This window comes from Ambystoma mexicanum, chromosome 8, assembly GCF_040938575.1.
Source record: "Ambystoma mexicanum isolate Mex_15411 chromosome 8, UKY_AmexF1_1, whole genome shotgun sequence".
Lineage (NCBI taxonomy): Eukaryota > Metazoa > Chordata > Amphibia > Caudata > Ambystomatidae > Ambystoma > Ambystoma mexicanum.
In genome coordinates this window covers 1,543,910,342-1,543,931,616 of record NC_090929.1, presented here as the reverse complement: position 1 = coordinate 1,543,931,616, position 21,275 = coordinate 1,543,910,342, and the positions used below count along the sequence as shown (strand labels likewise).

The 21,275-nt window shown below is 44.0% G+C and overlaps 1 protein-coding gene across 5 annotated transcripts in view; it reads left to right on the top strand.

Moving 5' to 3' along the window:
- Positions 1-21,275, top strand: part of LOC138473193 (VPS10 domain-containing receptor SorCS1-like) — a 3,088,785-nt gene that overhangs the window by 2,526,523 nt on the left and 540,987 nt on the right. For all 5 annotated transcript variants that reach the window (XM_069611754.1, XM_069611755.1, XM_069611758.1 and 2 more), the window contains exon 16: positions 16,203-16,333. In XM_069611754.1, coding sequence (XP_069467855.1) covers positions 16,203-16,333 — 131 coding nt within the window. The remainder of the gene's footprint in view (positions 1-16,202; positions 16,334-21,275) is intronic.

Here is a 21,275-nt window from a genome sequence, read left to right as displayed (position 1 = left end):
GAGATTTTTATATTTGGCATTTTATGATTTTTTAAATAGCATTCAGACCCTGGAAAGGGCACTCAGCCAATGGGGTGACTGAAAACATGGGCATGGTCTGAGAGTGTACCACCCACATTTCATCAGCCCCTTCACTGTCCACCACCACATTGTTTTTCTTAATGCCCCTCCCTGTTCCTTCCCTCTGCCCCCACCTTCGACCACAGGCCCACAAATCATCCCACACCCCTCCACTAACGCCCTCTCTCCCTTTCCCTACCCACATACCCGCTGCATTAGAGCTTTCTGCTCCAGTCAAGGTAAATCATCCCTGTCTCAGCACTACATCCCTGCCATCTTTGTTTTATTTTTCTCTCAGGAGATTGGGCTCACGAAAAACGCACAGAGCCAATCCTCTCTGAAAATAAAATGAATACTGTACGTGTGTGAATAGCAATCACCCCCTTGTTGGAGGTATACCAGGGCCGCAAATGGCCTTGAGCCCTCACCTAGGCCTTCGCTTCACTCGAGGCAGCCTAGGCTGGAGCTGGCAGACCATTACCAGCCCTGTTGTGCTTCGACCGAACTAGGCGTGATTGTCAAATTACTCACATTAAACTCTGAATAATAAAAGGCAGAGTTGGACCTAGCAAACCCCTAACATTCAAGCTCATTTTTATTCTCAATACAAACACAAAAGGGAGAAGTGAGAGGACAAATGTCACCCAATGCTAGCACTTCCTCAAAATTAGGCGAAGCCTTGAACAAGAAACATAATAGTGCTAGAGGACTATTATCTCTATTTCCAGATAGAACCTCAAAATGCTCTGCATGGGAACAAGCCTCGGTTTTAGACAAACAAGTCATAAAACAGATTTGCAAAAATATATCTCATAATTGTAATAATTTCAAACAATGTTAAAACAAAAAACAAAAAACTTGTGAGTAACAAGCATTTCAATAAAAAAGAAAATAAAGTCTCAGCAAAAATGCAAGTACAGAATAATATCACCATAAATGATAATTAGGTACACTGGCAGACGAAAAAATCGTGAACAACGAACTATAGATAAACCTAATGCTATCCAAGTATTAGATTCACTGGTGTTGTGTTGTGTAAATACCAAATAAAAATCACTTCAAACTCTACATTCAGTCTACTCAAAACTCAAACATTCTCATTCTCTATCATAATTTCCCAACATGCTTCTTTCTGATTGTGTGAAAGAAAGCTAAACAGAAATTCATCAGGGGTAGTCTTACGTCGACCAAATCAAACTGCTTACAAGAACTGATCATAAAAAATGAACATGTCAATTGAAAATGGAAAGACAAGAAGGTAACCAAGCTACAGACAAAGTGCTAGCAGAAAAAACATTATTGAGGCCCAAAGGGATGTAGACTCCAAACGTTAGGGTCTTGCGATTGGTCCACTGTGTTCTAAGTGCAAAAAGCAAGAGGATTCAATAGCTGGAAAGAGAATAATAAAGTTATCAATAATCATCCTGGTTTCTAACTTCAGCTTTAAGTCAGAAATAGTTACAACCTAACCAGATGCGCAATTATAGTCAGTTTAGTGGTAGCCCATCGATCAATGATAATGGCACCACTTATAGGTCAAGTGACAGCAATGAAAAGGAGCAAAAATGGTGATTTCAGGCAGCTAAAGCACATGGAAAATTCCCATAATCCATGGATCTCTATTTACATCTCATAGTTAGGCAAAACTAAAATGTAAAAAAAATGAGTTCCACATTAATTATGTAGAAAGGTGTTCAGTATGATACTGGAAAACTCACTGCTCTTTGGCCTTGCAGATTCGCAAGAAAGAGAAAACCGAATGCTGTCAGTCTTCGAACCAGCACACCTCAACGTTAGGAATGGAGAGGGGCTGCAGGCGTATGAAAAGGAACCCTCAAGCCCATAGAAATGGACAACAATGCTTGTCCAGTCGTTAAGTCCCAACGATTTTTCTAAAAGAATGGAAATAATTACATTTTAGCATGGTCAAGACAGGATTTAGTGTTAAATTACCTTTCTTCTGGGTGGAACGCTTACCAGTGTAATTAGTTATGGTCGTAGCTAGCACGTGTCAGGTGCGCGTAACCCAAGAACATTAAGCCTTTGTATTGAACGATGCACCTTCTGCAACATGTGCGTTGGGCAGTGAAGGAGCGTGTAGTATGTCTGCTCATGGAACGTGGAAATTGTCCACTGTGACGATACATCTGAGATTTCAGGTATTTCACCCTATGGAATAGAGAGAAACATGTCTCATTCATGTGGGAATGCAATGTTGCCGTATTTTACCAGGGCTACTCTGGTCCTGCTTACTTATATCAGGGGGTCCTCTGGGTTGTGTACTAGTTTAGAAACGCCAAATTACGAGCGGAGATGGACCAAAACAGTCCGGCTCAATACTTGCCGTCAAATTAGTGTAATCGCGTGGGAGTCTGCAATCTGCCAAAATCGAAGCTAACTGTGGGCACGGTAATGGGCTAAGAAGGAGAGGTAGATAAACATGAGTAATGGATCGGGACCATACATTTAAGATACAATTTAGTGTGGTATCCCATTTAATTAGCTTACTGATTTACTCACTCTGCTCCCGTTCCTCGACTGGTGCCTGCGTACCTCCACTGGTCTGAGGGTATGATCACATGACCCTGCTGCTTGCATTAGTATGTTCTCAAATGCGTACGGAGTATGTGATTGGTTAACAACAGTGAGACCCCATTTGCGTTCTTCCGCCGGGCGGTGCTAGTTAACTGTTCCTTTGCTGTTGAATCCGTTTGTCGTGATGTCTTAATTACCTGATGGAACCCATTTTTGGGAGACTAAAAAGCAACACAGAATTGTTCACAGTGTCAGCATGCCCTGATTAATCTCTTGGGTCTTTTTGACATCTACATATTGGCCCTAATTATAGAGTGTCCATAGCTAGGAGCATCAACATAGGGTCCAGATAAAAAAAGGTCTGTCATTTATTTTGCTACACCTTCCAATCCATTTTCTCATTTAGGCCACTAATTGAGCTATTTGTGAGAAAAATTAGTTGTTGTTCTTTTTTCTTTTTTTTTATAGTCTTATCTGTATTATTGTCCATGCTGGGTACCAATTTATAAATCACTGTCCATCTAAAATCGTCTGTAGATGTTGTTGTTCCACCCAATGGTCGTCCAATGTTGCATTCCTTGTGCAATTTTTGAGGCAACTCTTGTGCTCAGCTATACGCAACTTGATTTTCCGATCAGTCTTCCCGATGTAAACTTTGTTGCATGAGCACCATATAGCATACAGTACCATGGCCGAATTGCAATTGGTGTGAAGCTTTTGTTTCCACTGGGATCGTCGTCCTATGTCAACTTCAGTGCTTTTGGAGGTGTATTTGATGTATATGCAGTGTCCACAGGGATGATGTTGTCCAATTTGTGGAAGGCCCCATTGTTGTGTTAAACTCATTTGTTTCTGAGATTTCATAGTAACATCGTTCCTAGTTATCTGGTATTTCAAAATTCTGCTCCATTTGAACGCAACAACCGGTCTAGGAACGGGTAAGTCTTCTTTTTCAAGAATGGGCCATTTTCTGAGGATGATTTTCTTGATGTCGTTGGACATGTTAATAAAGGTATTCACACAAACCAGCTTCTGGTCAGTTTTCGTTTCAGAGTGTTCTTTATACTCTAACAGTGACTCATGGTTGTTGTTATTTGCTCGTTTTGGCACCTTCCTTACTGTGCCTTTCAACCCCTTCAGAGGTGCCTGGATTCCATTTTAGGTGCTTCTTTGGAAAATTCAGATTTCCTTGAGCTGTTGCGTTTAAGCCTTAAAAATTGTCCTAATGGGAAGTTATCCCTTGTATGTTTAGGGTGGGAATTGGTGTAGTGTAACAAGGAGGCTCTATCTGTCGGTTTACTATATGGTTTCACAAAAATGCATTTTTTGTCAGGGTCCACTGCGATAGTGATGTCCAAAAAATCAAGTTTTTCAACGTTGAAATTGGAGGTAAATTTTGAGGAACATTGTCACGCCTCCGCCAGTCCGCAGGTCTCACTGGCATCTTTGGAATGCTTGGCGCTGGCGCCACCATTAGAATGTTCCGTTCCAGCCCTCTTACTTCCTGATTAATTGTGTAGTCTTTCCTTGTCTGTCTTGTTTTCCTATTTAGCCCCGCCTCCGTTTCTGGTTCGGCAAGTTGCAACTTTGCCTTTTCGGTTTGTTGCCGTGCTCCGCTCCGCTTCCTTCTACATTGTTTCCTCTTGCCTTACTCCTGTGTCTGCGCCCTTCTCGCTCTTTTCTGCTTCTCTGTGGCTTTGGCGGCGGTTTTCCCTTTCTGCTCGCTCCTCCTTCTCCTCCCTATTTCATCTGCTCCTTGATCCCTCTCTCCCTTTCTCTCCATCTCGGCTTTCCCTGTTTCTGCCTTTCCGTTTCCCTCTTCTCTGCATTGTCTGGTTCTCCAGTTTCACTGTAGCGTTCCCGCTCCTCGGGCCGCGCTGCAGGGTAAAGTCCGGGTGCCTTCCTTAACGGGTTGTTTTCTCCAATCTGCCATTCCGGATTCGCCCGCCTGCTACACTCTCCAGACTTCCACATCTTCAGTGTACTCTCAGCTGCATCCACGCCTCCTGGGATACCTTGCCACTCCATCCATCCCATCGATCATTAGAACCGGAACAAATCCTGCCTACCTGTATCGCACTGATACAGATCCGCTAGAAGAGGTTTTTTTTAAGCTGTTGCTTTTTTTTCTCTTCTTGTGGTCTCTGCGGAGGAGGGGTCCCTGGCTTCCCTGTTTACCAGGGAATCAGGGTGGCTCCGTACCGCGGAAGACCATTTCCCGTCACAAAAAAAAGAAGACCAGAAGAAAGCCCCGTCAACGCGGAAGCTCCTCTGAAGAAACAGGTGAGGGGGAAGAGGAGGTGGACTTGGACATAACTGATATACAGCCGGTTACAGCGGAGTTTGACAGATTGCAACGCCAAAAAGACCAGATCATGGCATCTCCAGAACAAGTCCAGGAACTCCTTCTAGAGTCCACAACTTAACTCAAGAATTACAGGCTGTCAAGGACGAGAACAATGCCCTTAGACAGAGAGTCGATCGCTATGAACAGTCTCGCAGCGATTTACCCCCATGCCGCTGTCTTGTGGCAAATACAATGGGTCTCCCCATAAATTCAAGGAATTTATGGAAGCATGCATAATCCACTTTACATTTAGACCCCAGACATATGCCACGGATCAGGCCCGCATTGGGTTTCTGGTCTCTTACTTAACTGGGAACGCTTTATCCTGGGCAGCCCCTCTTGTGACTAGTGCTAGTCCATTGTTGCAGGACTATTCCGGATTCACAGCCCAGTTTAAAACGGCCTTCGAAAGACAGGAGACGGCCGTGGTCGTCAGTGAGCACTCTTGGTTATACGTCAAGGTAATTCTGATTTGCTGTCCTATATTTCACGCTTCAAAAGGCTGGCTGCTGACGCAGGTTGGCAAGAGAATGCACAATTCATTATTTTTCGTCGGGGACTAAGAGAGGACTTAAAGGACGAACTAGCAAGAGTTCCAAGGCCAGCTACACTTAGTGACCTTCGGTCCACATTCCTCCAGTTGGACTTCCGTCCCACCTGTCCAAGTAAAGAAAGTAAGGAAGAACCTATGCAAATTGGGACAACCAGAGGACCACTTTCTCCGGAAGAACGCAAACGGCGCAGGGACAACAATCTGTGCATGTATTGTGGGTCCAATCAACATATCCTGAGGGATTGCCCTGATGTACCTCTCCGACGGTCGGGAAATGCCACCCCTCGGAACTAGTAGGGACAAGTTACCGAGGGGGTTTCCCAAGTCCCTATGTGTCGCTGTCTATCTCTCCAGCCAACACCACCGAGGATAACCGGCTCATGGTAATATCGGTCCAGTTGTGTCTCCCAAGTCAGACCTGTGAGGTGTTGGCCCTGCTGGACTGTGGTGCCACAGGATGCTTTGTGGACATTGTGTGGGCAGACAAGACCGGCATCGGTAGACTGGAAAAAGAAGAAGACCAAAAGGTGGAGGGAGTCGACGGAAAGCCGCTGAGTTCTGGTCTCATCACCCATACCACCTCCTCACTGGTAATGAAGATTCTCCACCACACCAAGTCAATTCAATTTGAGCTTATCAGGGTGGCTCACTTCCCCGTTATCCTGGGAGTGTCATGGCTAAGGAAGCACAAACCAACCATTGACTGGAAGAGGAAACAGCTTTCGTTCTCTTGTGAGTTTTGTCAGCAATCCTGTTCCTCAATTAATCAGCAGGCCACGGTCGATACCCTTCCAGATCCTTCCATAACTAGGGAGGTTTTGAAGATTAACAATATACCCAAGGAGTTTGGTCAATACCAGAAGGTATTTTAGGATGGGGCCCCTCAAGAGTTACCTCCCCATAGGCCGGAGGATTGTGCCATTAATCTGACACCTAATGCCATTGTTCCTTTCGGGTGCATGTTCTCCCTGTCCTTACGGGAGGAAGAGGTGCTTAAAGAATACTTGGATTCTAATCTCCAACATGGCCTCATCCATCATTCCCACTCTCCTGCCGGGGCATCCCTGTTTTTCGTTCCCAAAAAGAGATTGAGCGAACTGAGGCCTTGTATAGACTTTAGGGGACTTTATCAGGTTACCATCAGGGATCGGTATTTCATGCCCCTAATCAAAGACATCCTGGAGGCTCTACAAGGAGCCAAGATATTCTCCAAGATTGACCTCAGAAGAGCTTACCATCTGCTACGTATACACACCGGAGATGAGTGGAAGACGGCATTCCGCACACCATTCGGTCACTTTTAGTATTGTGTGATGCCGTTTGGTTTAGGAATGCCCCTTCAGTGTTTCAGCGTTTTATGGACCGCACATTTTCGGATCTCCTGTTCCATTGTGCCATCATCTACCTAGATGACATCTTGGTTTTTTCCAAGGATACTCAATTACATACTATTCATCTTCATCAAGTACTACAAAGGCTACAGGATAATCATTTAAAGGCCAACCCTGACAAATGTGTCTTCCGAGTTTCTGAAGTTCCCTACCTTGGATTCATCCTATCTCCGGAAGGCATAAGGATGGAACCCTCCAAAGTCGATGCCATTCTACATTCGCCCACGCCTGGTTCCGTCAAAGAAGTGCAGAGGTTTCTGGGGCTTGTGAATTTTTATTGCAAATTCATCTCGGGCTTCTCTGACAGGGTACTACCCATCACGCGGTTGTTGAAGAAATCCTCATTCCCCTTTTCCTGGACCACAGAGGCATATCAGGCCTTCCAGCTGTTAAAGACAGATTTCTGCACTGCTCCCATACTCCGTCAACCTGATCAAAATTCAAGGTTTATTGTTGAGACTGATGCCCCCCGCCGCTGCCCTAGGGGCGGTTCTTCTCCAGGAGCAGGACGGTACAGAACATCCCATCGCGTATTTGTCTAAGACCTTGAATGACAGCCAGACCCATTACTCTGTAATTGAAAAGGAACTGTTGGCCATGAAATCGGCCTGCGAAGAATGGCGTCACCTGTTGCAGGGGAGTCTCTATCCCTTTGATATTAGAACAGACCACAAGAACTTCAAAGCCATACAGAGTATGGAAAGCGTCAACTCCCGACAACCCGGTGGGCCCATTTCTTCACTCAATATGATTTCGCCCTGACATACTTACCTGGTTCCAAGAATATCCTTGCGGATGCCCTCTCAAGAAAGCCTTACCCTGGCGTATCTCAATTGGAGACACCCAGTCTCATGTTTCCTGATACCAAAGTCATCTATACCATCGACTCCTTCTTGGAGAAGGTCCACATTGCCTCGTCCTCTGCGGAAATTCCATCTATGTATTCTAAAGACTTGGTGTTCAAGGATGGTTTATCTTTCCACAAGCAACGCTTGTTCCTACCCAACTCCCAGACATGGCACACCGCGTTACAATGGTGTCACGATGACCCAGTGGCAGGACACAGGGACGTAAAAAACACCCTGGATTTGGTGAATCATCAGTTCTGGTGGCCGGGGATTGTGAAGGAAGTGACAAAATACGTTCATTCCTGTCCTGTTTGCTGTCGCTCAAAATACTGCACTCAAAAATCTATTGGATATTTACAACAGGAAGAGGTGCCCAAGAGGCCTTGGAGCATTATATCGACCGACTTCATAGTGGAATTACCGCCTTCGGAGGGCTGCTCTTGCGTTATGGTGACGGTGGACTGCTTCACCAAGATGGCTCATTTTTCACCACTGGCAGGTTTACCCACAGCAGCAGAAATGGCGACAGTGTTTGCCCGGGACATCTTTCGATTACATGGCACAGCGGATAAGATTATCTCCGACAGGGGCACCCAATATTCATCCCACTTTTGGAAAGAATTGTGCAAAACATTAGGCATAGAGAGAGCCATGTCATCTGGTTTCCATCCCCAGACCAATGGACAGATGGAGACGAGTATTGAATCTCTAGAACAATACCTCAGATGCTTCATCAATTCGCAGCAAGACAACTGGGTGAGTCTGTTACCTACGGCGGAGTTCGCCTATAACAATGCTACTCACAGTGCTACCAAACTCAGTCCTTTTTTCTGTTCTTATGGCTACCATCCCAGCTTTATTCCTTTGTCTTTTTCTACACCCTCTCCTATCCCTTCTGTTGACCAGCTGCTATCTACTGTTACAGAGGCACACAAAGTTGCAGTGGAGAGTTTGCAAGCAAGTGGCCTTTGCTACCGCGCTCAGTGCTACCTTCTCCTGATTGGCAAAAGGGTACCAAAGTATGGTTGGCAACCAAGTATCTACCCCGGTGGTTACGCCCATCTAAGCTCTCCCCCGATACCTGGGTCCTTTTGTCATCACCCACCGGATTAACCCTGTTGCCTTCCGCCTTCAATTGCCTCGCCATATGCGTCGGCTTCACCCAGTGTTTCATTCATCACTATTGAAGGAATACTGTGAGGACCCATTTGGTCGTCCATTGCCCCGCACTTCGGTTTCTTCTGCCGTTCCTCCAGTGGAGTATGAGGTGGCTTCCATCCGAGACTCCCGTTATAGAAGGGGTCGGTTGGAATACCTGGTCCACTGGAAAGGTTATCCTAGCTCTGAGGATTCATGGGAGAGAGTTTATTTCGTACATGCCCCTGCTTTGGTGCAAAGATTCCATTGCCTTTTTCCTGGAAAACCGGGTGGGGTATCCCTTGGGAGGGGACATACTGTCACGCCTCCCCCAGTCCACAGGTCTCATTGGCATCTTTGGAATGCTTGGCGCTGGCGCTGCCATTAGAATGTTCTGTTCTAGCCCTCTTACTTCCTGGTTAACGGTCTAGTCTTTTCTTGTCTGTCTTGTTTTCCTATTTAGCGCCGCTCCATTTCCGGTTCGGCGCGTTACAACTTTGCCTTTTCCTATGTTGCCGTGCTCCACTCTGCTTCCTTCTACTTTGTTTCCTCTTGCCATACTCCTGTGTTTGCGCCCTTCTCGCTCTTTTCTGCTTCTCTGTGGCTTTGGCTGCGGTTTTCCCTTTCCGCTCGCTCCTCCTTCTCCTCCCTATTTCTTCTCCTCCTTGATCCCTCTCTCCCTTTCTCTCCATCTCAGCTTTCCCTGTTTCTGCCTTTCCGTTTCCCTCTTCTCTCCGTTGTCTGGTTCTCCAGTTTTACTGTAGCGTTCCTGCTCCCCGGGCCGCGCTGCAGGGTATAGTCCGGGTGCCCTCCTTAATGGGTTGTTTTCTCCACACTGCCATTCCGGATTCGCCTGCCTGCTACACTCTCCAGACTTCCACATCTTAGTGTACTCTCAGCTGCATCCACGCCTCCTGGGACACCTTGCCACTCCATCCACCCATTCTATCATCAGAACCGGAACAAATCCTGCCTACCTGTATCGCACTGATACAGATCCGCTAGAAGAGGTTTTTTTTAAGCTGTTGCTTTTTTTTCCTCTTCTTGTGGTCTCTGCGGAGGAGGGGTCCCCGGCTTCCCTGTTTACCAGGCAATCAGGGTGGCTTCCTACCGCAGAAGACCATTTCCCTTGACAAAAAAAATAAGACCAAAAGAAAGCCCCGTCAACTCAGAAGCTCCTCTGAAGAAACAGGTGAGGAGGAAGGGGAGGTGGACTTGGACATAACTGATATACAGCCGGTTACAGCGGAGTTTGACAAACATGTCTTGTGTATTGATCTAGACTAGAAATTCTTGTAATTTAGATGCTGTACCATGCCATATCACAAAGATATCATCAATGTACCATCGCCAAGCGCACACAAAAGGATTGGACATATGCATGATTTTATTTATTTCAAAAGTCTCCATATACAAGTTGGCCACACTCAGCGCCAGAGTAGCGCCCATGTCAGTCCCATGAATTTGTTGGAAAAAATTCTCCATTAAAATGGAAATAGTTCTCGACTAGACTCATCTCTGCACACCGCAAGATGAAAGATATTGGTCTGGATCCTACTTGGTGGTCTGTGAGTAACTTTTCTTATAGCATATCTATAGATGCTCTTTGCGGAATGCTAGCATAGAGAGCTACCATATCTAATCCCAGTACAATTTCAGTGGTGGGATCAAAAGGGACACCTTCCATTTCTTTAATAATCTGGGTTGTGTCCTGTACAAAGGAAGCCATTTTGTGAACCAATGGTTGAAGGAATACGTCTACAAATTTCGGTAGAGGTTCCAATACTGAATTCACTCCTGAAACTATAGGACGACCGGGTGGTCTTTCCATAGATTTATGTATTTTTGGATGTGTATAAAATTGTTGTATAAGTGGTTTGTCTTTCATCAGAAAATCAGCCTCTTTCTTAGTGATCCATCCTCTCTGTTCCACTTTTTCAACTTTTACTTTTATGATGTTTTGTAGTTTGGTTTTTATTCTCAGCAGAGAGCTCATAACTCAATGAGCAGCGTGTGTAAAACAGGGGAAGAGAGAATAGAAACAACAGAGTGAGAGAAAAGACAGAGAGGGAGGTAAAGAGATGGTGAGAAAGAAAGATGAGTGACAATTAAGTACACAATGGTCCTCAATACTGGTCCATCAGTAACCCTGCCCGTGCTACCAGCAGATTGTCGCCGGACCCATAAAAAAATTACCGTCATCTGACTTCCCAGTGCCACCGGGCTATTACAAATCCGGCGGCCGGGAAGTCGGGCACCGTAATTTTGTCAATACCCATTCCCATAGAGACGCATAAGACTCTATGGGAGTGGGGACACAGAAGCACTGGCACCGTTGTTAACTGTGTCGGTGATTCCGTGACAGCTTTGCCTGCCATGACCGCTGTGCCTGGCAGGGTCAGACATCTCGGGTACAGTGGCTCCCGCAGGCAAACTTGCAATTTGCCAGTCTGGAAACAAGGGTGCCAGTTAGCTTACCGGCACCCTTATTTCTGGATCAGCAAACTCAGCATGAGGCCCAATGTGCAAAGGTGATAGAGGGAGAAAGGGAAATGACATTTCATAGGAGACAGTAATATAAACTGTCAAATAGATAGATAATATAATGGCAGTGCTTGAAAAATTTATGGGAGAGATGAGACATTTCAGAAAGAAAGGGGGCTTATGTAATGAAATATGGAATTGTGCAAGGTTGCACAATGTTCTGTACAAAATTAAAGTTGGAAAAAAGCATTACATTTTCCAATAACATTCATTTTGCGGACATTCTTTTCAGTCTTTTAAGTCGCAAGGCAATGGTACTTTGTACCATGTGGCTTTATACTGACCGGTACAGGAGATGGAAACATGCATTAACAGTTTTCAACATGTTTTATATTCTCATGTCAAAGGCAGAATATATTTGTCTCTCATCTCTGCTCTTTTGTTAAACAATGAATGGACTTCCTGGAAAGGAGCCATGGCAGGGGATGCACTTGCTGCTTCTCTTCAAATTTTCCTATCTCGCTCATGCCAAAAAGTACACAAATACAAGTAATGGACTATCCATTATAGAAATGGCAGGTTCTCTAGGGGATCATGCACTGTTATCCATGGCACCACTTATCAAATGGAAGTCGTGTCATCACTATGGGGCAGGCGCCTCGCTGTTGTCTATCAAACAAAACCCATTGAAGTCTGTTATGCTGCAATTGCATTGAAAAAGTAAAGAACACCTTTTAATTTGAACAGAAGCTGTGATGGTTAATGACAAGATTCTAGTATCACTCTTCTAGGTAAGTATAAAAAACAAAAAAAAACTTTGAATGCAATAAGTAGCTGCATGCATGGAAGACTGGTGTTCACCTTCCTTAACGTGTGCGCAAGTTCAAGTTAAAGAAGCTCTTTTAGCAAGGTATTTGGCCCGGGATAGTGGCGAGGTGGTCACATGCTTTCCATGGTGTGAGATTGTACTGAGAGGAGACGTTTTGTCACACTTTAGGGAGTTTGTAGGCTGTCTGCTGCATCGTAAAACACAGGTGGAACAAAGCATTTCTTTATTATATTGCATTCTTTTCACCACGCTTATTTTATTAGATAAGGATATGCAGTTTGGATGTATTTTGATTGTGTAGAATGAGTGAGTGTAGTTGTTAATTGCTGTCGTGAGCAAAGGGTCTGTCATGTTAGAATAGGCCATTGTTAAAGGATACCGATTTAGCCATTCTGTGCTAAGCCACATTTATGAGCTGTGTTCATTTAATTGAATTTAAATTTTGCTGTTGGGCCGAAAGCTCCAAGTAGCCATGGTCAGAATGGAAATGGATGCTGAACAGTTTTGAATTAATTGTTGCAAGGGAAGTTCTCAGGGGCCTGAAACTAGACCTGAGACAGCAGGTCTCTTCCCAGATGATAAACAAAATGCATACACAATGGCTTTGAAGGACACGGTGAGATGCGCGAGAAGGCCCCAGACAGCAGTGTTAACAGAATAAAGAACTAGGTTGTGAGCACAGCGCCCCAGTGACAGTAAAAGCAGGGCTCTCGGAGCAGTAGTAAAAGTGCCTTTGTAAAAAAAAAAAAAAAAATAGAAGTAAAGAATTTCCAGAAGCAGGACCTCAAACACTTTTCTTTTTTTATTTTCTCATTCAGCCATTCAATGTGAGAAGATAACTAGGAGTTGGCAACATGTCGATAGATGCAGAGTGAGCAGGTGCAGGGGTTGGGTGGCCAACAGGCCCAATTATAGGGAAGCGATTTTGGTGTTTGATGGTTTGCTGCAAAGTTTTAACCTCACTAATTTCCACTCACTATACGATTGGTCCTTCTAGGCAGGAATCTACTGCCTGAGCTGTCTTATGTTTTACTGGCCAATTAAGGTAAAGCATGTTTTATCAATTGCACCATGAAGGGTGCCAGCCAATTAAACCAACACATTTTGTGCTGACTGTGTAATTATTCCCTGTTTGAGGGGTGGTATGTTGATGGTCATGAGAAAGGAAGCTGCTAATTATGTTGTTTAATGTATAGTGTTCTTTAGAGGCTTAGTGACATGTAGCCGATGGAAATGGTAGAATTACAATTATTGTTCCATTTGTAGAACATGTGAATGTGGTTTTCAGCTCTAAATATTGTGGACCAGTGTGGGCGTGTTAAGATATCATTTTATTCAGATCCGTTCCACAGAGTCTCCCAGCTATATTTGCAAATAAAACACTGTTTTCTTCCTGCAATTGTGCACTCTATATTAGCCATGTTTTGTATTAATTTTGGAATGCTTTGAGATACTTTACCTGTACACTAGCTTCTGATTCTAGCTTCTGGTAGCAGTAAGAAGATGGCCAAACAAAGCGAAGCTTAGAGATGGTATTGTTTCATGTATTGGTCAATCATACATTCAGTCATTCACAGCATTAATGAGGTTTAATAGATAGCAGGATTGGTCATGATGCCACCTCCTGAGAAGTTGAGAAAGGACAGTTATCCTAAATGTTAATGTCACTTCCAATAGGCTATATGGTTGTATGCACATTTGGGTAAAATACCTTCTTGAATGCTGAAGGGCAATGTTCCAGGAAACACCTTTTCCATTGTTGTGAGGATAGCCTTGTACAGAGGATACAAACAGTTGGTGCCTTCTGGTTTTTCAGACTGTTGCAAAATAAAAACTTCATATTTATAATGCTGTCAGTACTGATTTTATTGCCTTCATTTTTTGAATTTATGTTGACTGAGGTGCAGTCAATATTGAAATCGACCATGACACTGGATGACTTGCTTCCCCAATAAAAATTTAAAAAAAAATGACCGTACATGCTTTAACCTTGAAGGCAATCACTACATTCCAGGGTACCTGGCCAAAGCAAAAGAAGGACACTGTCCCAATGCCAATGCAGCTTGAGGTATGTGCGGATGCCCACCAGTCCACCCACACCATGCAGAACGACATTTGAGTGACACTCCCTTTATGGCATAGCAATGTCACACATTATATAGTCTCCTTTCAATAATGAAACCCCCTTCACAATTAAACCAAAAACAACCATGAACATCAACTAAAAACTTAGAACAATAAATAGACAAACGTGTTTTTACAGATGAAATATACACATATGAAACAGACAAAACAAAGAATATGAAGGAAAGGAATGCATACATATAGCATGAAATAATAGTTATTGAATGGACCAGTACATACACACTCATTGTAGGTCATGTGGAAGTCTGATTGTGTGTGCCTATGTTCCCCTGAGACAGTGGCACAACCAGGCAATGCTCCAATGCTAGCTTGTCATTCCTGGTGCATTGGCAACTCTCCAGAAACAATACATTGGTGCAAACTGCCCAGAATTGAAGCGGAGATCACGTTTTAATAGGTGGATGCAGAACTTTACTCCATCATCTGAGATAATGATGCGAGGAAGTTGGATAAAGTGTAGTTCCATTTCAAGTCCAGTCATTTATCCCCTCAAAGCAATGATTGCAACTCAGACCTTAATGGAATTTCGCCCACTGAACTGAAAATAGGTCCTTCCAAGATAAACCTGAAGGATGCACTTCAAAGGGTTTTGCTGCAATCACGAATCCTAAAAAGTACCAAACACCTGTGTGATGTCAGTGCAGCCAGGCAGCTGCTGTACCTCCCAAGTGTGCAAACAGGGTACCGACCCATTGGGCATCATTTTAGGTTTTCCAGTCCGGGAAACATGCTGCTAAAAGTGACATTAATTCCATGACCAGCACTTTTCCAGGACCAGCAAACTGCAGATTTTCTGGTGGTGGTTCACGGATTTACCTCCAGCCAAGCGCTGGAGAAAAATCAGGCCCCCACTGGCAAAAAACATCTGGTATTTCCGGCACCAGTATAAGCAGTGCCAGAATTACTGGCAATTCCAACCATGTAGTCCTATGGGTCTCCATGGAATGGGGATTTACTGCCTTATCTGCCACCTGTAATATCCCAGTAATTTGGGGATATCAGGCTGTGGAAATGGTAGTTCAGTTTGCCGGTATCCTGCCGGATTTATCAGTGGGATACCGACAAACTAGTACTAAGGGCCATTGTCCTTTCTAGTCATCAAATCAGCAGCAGACCACTGCATCAGACAGACCCTACAGAATATTAGTTGCAGTAATTTATTAATTAGCATTTTATAACACACCTAAAACCAGACACCCGTCTCTAAGCGCGGGAATAATATTCAAACCCGTGTTTCTCTGTGTTGTCTTGCTCCGCAATTCAAAAAGCATTGCCCATGTGCTCTCCGCCAGGCACTCTGAGGAGCTTCTTAATAACAATGTTTTCATTTATTACTTTTTGTGATGTTCCTTTAGTGTTTATTTCATTAGGGGTGGCACGAATAAGCTAAGTGGGTGTTTAATAATGATTATCTATTCAGAATGTTGTAAAAGTGAATTAATAAGTTGTATTCTACTTGCATGGTCACGTTATTGGTTTTGTCATTTTGCTTGTGCTCTTGTGTTTATTTAACTGACATGAAGTATCGATGCAGGCTGGTCCAATGGATGATGCAAATGTCTCCTGCTCTGACTTTATGAGTTTTGCAAAGTACCCTCCGGGCCCCACCAGTGGCCGCCTTAAGAAGCGTGTCGAGGACGCCACTTCTCGTGCATTGCTGGTGCTGTGGTCGTGACCGACAGTTCTGGGGAGAGGCCCCTGAGCTAGCGTTCATGAGACATTAGACATTTAGAAGAGACGGGGCTTCTGCAGTGGCTCCTCACAAGTTCACTCTTGTAGGACATTGAGATTAAAGTTGCCTTTTCCTGGGTTGATTGGAAGTTGGGAATGAGCAGGATTCCCGAACATCTCAGCATGTCATTCTATATTACAGGGTGAAGCATGCATAATGGGAGCCAAAAGGACCTACAAGAAGCGCCGGTCGGAAAAGAAGTGCATGCAGGGAAAATATGGCAGCGCTATGTCCTCGGAACCATGTGTGTGCACTGAAGCAGACTTTGAATGGTGAGAAACCCTCATATTGACCCCTTCATTTGATTTTAAGCTTTAAGATTTATGAATTGCAGAGCTATATATAGTGGCTAAAATGTGATACATTAGAAAAAATAGTTACATTCATAGATTTTGGTATATAAAACAAATGCATTGTAGTGGTTATTTCTTTGTAGGATGATGTAATGGGATGCAAGCTTAAATGTAAATGGTAAAACAATTCAACATATATCAGATATGGCGTAGGGGCAGCCCTTCAATTCAAGATGGGGGATGGCAACAGAAGCTTCTGCTTAAAGTGAACTGTTTGTGCACATGCTATCCAGGTCATGGGCATTCATTATATGGTAAAGAGGGGAAGACATGTCAGAATATAGGTGCGGAAGAGGGATTTTTGGACCACACTATGGTTACGTGATTGAGGAATGGAGATGAGTGGAGGACGTGTAAAGTAACACGTCTGTTGATAGAGTTAAGGATAGGACCAGGCGGCTGAATCTGGGGGGTATGCGGGGAGTAAGTGGAGAGCCTCCCAGTAGAATATAGTGGGGGTGGAACACAATAGGTTGATACATGGTGATTGATAACAATATGTTTAAAGACAATAACTGTGTTGCATCAATTGCTTATTGTACGATACAAGGTATTTCTAAAAACGTTGCTATTTCCAAATATGAAATGGTTGCTTGATTGCATCTCAAACTGTTGTTTTGTAATCATTCACCAGTTTAAATGTGTTACCCCTCTAAGACATTTAACACCACTGATTTACTGGTAGTATGGGCCTTATTTGACCAGTAAGGTCTCCTCCAAATTAGATATTGTGCAGAGTTGGTAGCCGATACATTTTGATGAACATCTAATGTGTCAAGCCTGTTTTAGAATCATATCTGTGTAACCACTTACACAACTTTAAACCTGACTGTTTGGCCCCTAATCTTGAACAAGGCAGGTCTTCCCTTGAGACTTTCTCCTTACTTCTTGTCGACTAAATTTAGTTGACAATCAACCATGTATGTCCGGAATCATGCAACAGCTGAAATTAACCATGTAACTCAACCTACACGAGTAGCACAAAAAACGAGTCTCTGTCTACACACTACACATGATTTCTCCTTGATCTCATTACTGTTCTCTACTCAAACAAAGTCTACAGTTGCACTACCCACATCTATTTTCTCTGATGACAAACTTTAGTACATTTCCCTCAATGGACCTGACTTAGGGGGAAAAGCAACAGTGACTGTTTCCTGATAATCCACCCTTGCTCTCTGTAGGGAATAACCTTCACACCTCATTCACAAGTGGAGAAGAGAGCTTTACAAAATATTATGAACACATAACAGTCTATTTTGGGGGCCTAAGAGCTTGGAGAAATTGGGCAAGGGAAGGTCTTTGCGGTTGGAATCCATTTGTTCTCTGTTTTGTTCTTAAAAAGCAGGGCTAAGGCAGCAGGTCATCAAATGGGCAGGGGCTGATCCCTTCCACCATTTCTTATTTGCCCAGCATGCAAATCATCTGTTCCTAAGTCACTCTTTGAGGAGCACATTACTATGCATAAGGGAACACCCCAATTGGAGATGTCCCCACTGGATTCTTGAAGACGGCTTAACGCCACCAATTGCCCGCTAAGAAAGACATGTATGTTAAGTAGGAATCACACCTAGTTAGTTTACTATTGGTTGACAGTTCACATTCCCATTCCACAGTGGTTAACATGGCTGATCAGAGGAGGGAGAGAGACACTTTGCATTGCATCTCTGAGTGAGACTAGCTGGAAGAATGTTAAGTGTGCTTGCACCCAAGGGCCAGGAGACCAGGATGGCAAGAAGGCGACATAGTGCCTTAATGTGGCTCATTTCATTCTAGACCTAGGAAAATGCACCAGAGCAGAACCTAAGCTCTGTGTCGATCTCTGGAGGAAGTGCCATGAGCCCTAAATGCAGAAGCATTATCTAAGTCACATATTGTTGCTCAATAGCTCAAAATCAGTACAGTGATTTTTTCATGTGGCAACCCACTGACCTATCCATGGAGCCTACCCTTCCCCATCTAACCAAGCAATATAGCTCTTCCAGGTCAACTGTGTAAGACATACTGCCACTTGCCCATCAAGCCTCGTTGCCACCCTCAACATAAAATGGGAAAAACATAAACAACAGAATATGGGAGACAATTTATGGGAATTGTGTCCTTATCTTTGCATCAAAAAGATGGGTTAGGTCCCATTCACAACCTTGTTTAAAGACAATAAAGTCATTCATGTTTGTGTTTCCCTATTTCTGTCAAACACATTTATATTTTACCATACATCCTGACACAATTTTCTACCTGCCTAGAAGTAGATATTCAGCCTGTGTAGCGCTGTGTGTTTAGTAAAGATGGTTGCTTTTTCTGAAGCGTGCTTGAAGATTCCTTTTTAATGTTGGGGAAGAGAGGGTCCCAAAGATGCCCCTCATCACCCCCAGATTCCTGTCAAGATGAAGAGCCAGACACGTTTGCAGCCACCCACCCCATTCTGGATGCGTGCCGCGTGCTCCAATGATTCACAAGTACACAGAAAGGTATCCTCTCAGCCAGCCATACAGACCAAACCCTGTACACATCTTCACAGGTATCGGTGAAGAAAGAGAATTATGGACGCAAACACCTATATGGACAGTCTGCACTAAGCACCAAGAAACTACAATGATGAATCATTAGTGCCACCACGACGTAGCAGCGTTAAACATGAAGTACATTTGCAGTCCTGCACTGCATCACACAAACAAACATGTGCATACATGAATAACATGCTCACTGAGTTTTATAGCTAGAGGACAGATACATATACATAGTGTCAATGCTTTATTATTTTTCACATTCGATAAATGCAGTAACACAGAACTGCAAGGCACTAGTGATCCAGAGAAAGATGCAGATGCTTAACGTGAACAACCCCATGGGAATACAGGGATATATATGGAACCTGATAGGACCATGTGTGACTAACATTTTGAGTATTTAGAATAACATGACAATGTGGAATGTAGATTATACGTCTAAGGAAAATTACAGAAGGCCCAAAAGTCACAGAGCCTGAGACGAGGAGGGCTGATTCAGGCAGCACAGAGCATGTAGTAAGCTCACAGCCAAGGTTAGAGATACTCAGACACATTCCACTCTCCAGATGACAAGACGACCAGCTGCAGAGTAACAGAATAAATCCTCATAAATGCATGCCAAAGAGCTCAATATTGTGGTCCCTAAGCATGTGGTACTGCCAAACGAGACAATGTACAGTCACCCGTGGTGGGAAAAAGGAGCAGATCCAAGCAAGTCAGATGCAGACGGCAACAAACGTCGCAGCGTAAGGAGTGCATTCTCATAGGCAAAGGTGGTACACACACGTTGCAATGCAGAAACATAATTTTTCCCATCATCTTGCAGAGGTGCACAAAGGGCTGAGCACCTAACAAGTCCCAATCCTGGGGGATCAGCTCTAACCAATCACAACTTAGAAAGCCCAAGGAGGATGGCAAAGGGTATGAACCAATGGTAAGTTCATTACTCTGCAAAATTGTAATAGATAGTTTCTTGGGGACAGGACAGGCCAGCCACCTGACATTCAAGGACCAGTAGAATAATCCTTATAAGGTTCTACTATAGGTAATAATACTCTTGGTACCCAATCCTCTGTGAGGATAGGTTTTGTGGGGACAGGCTCATTTTATTTATTTGTATTTGTATAGCACTCATGCAGCCCAAAGGCATTGTGGTGCTGTTATATGAAGGTGTAGAAAACATTTTAGATTAAGATGGTTACATGTGACCGTGAGTTCTCTTAGTTGCAGGTATATAAGTCAAGCATACATACACAGATTTAAGCAGACATAAGATAGCATTCAGTTGGTATTCATATGAAGAGTTTGTTTTTGATTGCTTTGCGGAAGGCTTGGTGAGACTCAATCATTCTCAGGTGATGACACCATACAAAAGTGTATTGCACGTTGCTAGGGAGAATTCTCAGAAATGTGCTAATTCCCTCCACCTTAGAGACCCCGAGCAAAGTTGCTGGATTTTGTGGAGGGAGAGAGAGCCTTTATTCCACTCTCTCGTGTATTTTAAATGTGGATTTTACCTCTGTGTTTCTTTTGGTTGTGGAGTCTGACAAACTCCATTGGCATCATCTTTTACATTGTGTCACAACGCACCTTCAGAAGTCTTCCAGATTTCCCAAAGGTTTAAATGCCTTCGCTTGGATGAACTACTGTTTCCAAGAGCATTAAAGTGAAATTGACTTTACTTACTTACCATTGTCACTTGCTAGAGCCAGCACAGCCTAACTTACAATAGAGTGCTGCAGGGGTTACCTAGTATCCCCTTTGTCTGGTTTCTCATATAACATTTTCTATGTTACCCTTTTCACACTGAATGACTGGTGTTAGAGGTTTTGTTTGAACTACCAGTGTGTGTCGTTACCGCGGGCTGCGTTCACAGCTGCTGTAAAGCAACCACGGGTTCCATCACTCCTGGACTTCTTTTTTCATCATTTCTTTGTGGAAAGGTCCTTCTTGAGATTTGCTCTGTGCGCCAAACCAGGTTTGGTCTCTTGTTCATTTCGCCTTTGGCAGGATTCACGAGTGAAACCTGCCTCTGGCTCCAGAGTGTCTGGAGTAGGCAGGAAGTGAGGGAGGTGCCCGAAACTCCCTGTGCTTAGTCTCCTAGGAGACACAGACACACTGTGTGATGATTGGCCAGCTGACTGTCCAGCAAGGACAGCCACCCTGCTGGGTGACTGACAGCTAGGTTGGAATGAATGGGAGAGAACTGAATAAAAGGTGATTCTTTTGGCTTGAAGGCAGAGTCGACCACTGGATGAAGGACCCAAAGAAAACAAGAACTTGAAAAGGATGCCTGCTGCAACTCCTGGATCGCTGGTTTGCCCGGTGAAGCCCTGCTGCAGTGCCGAAAT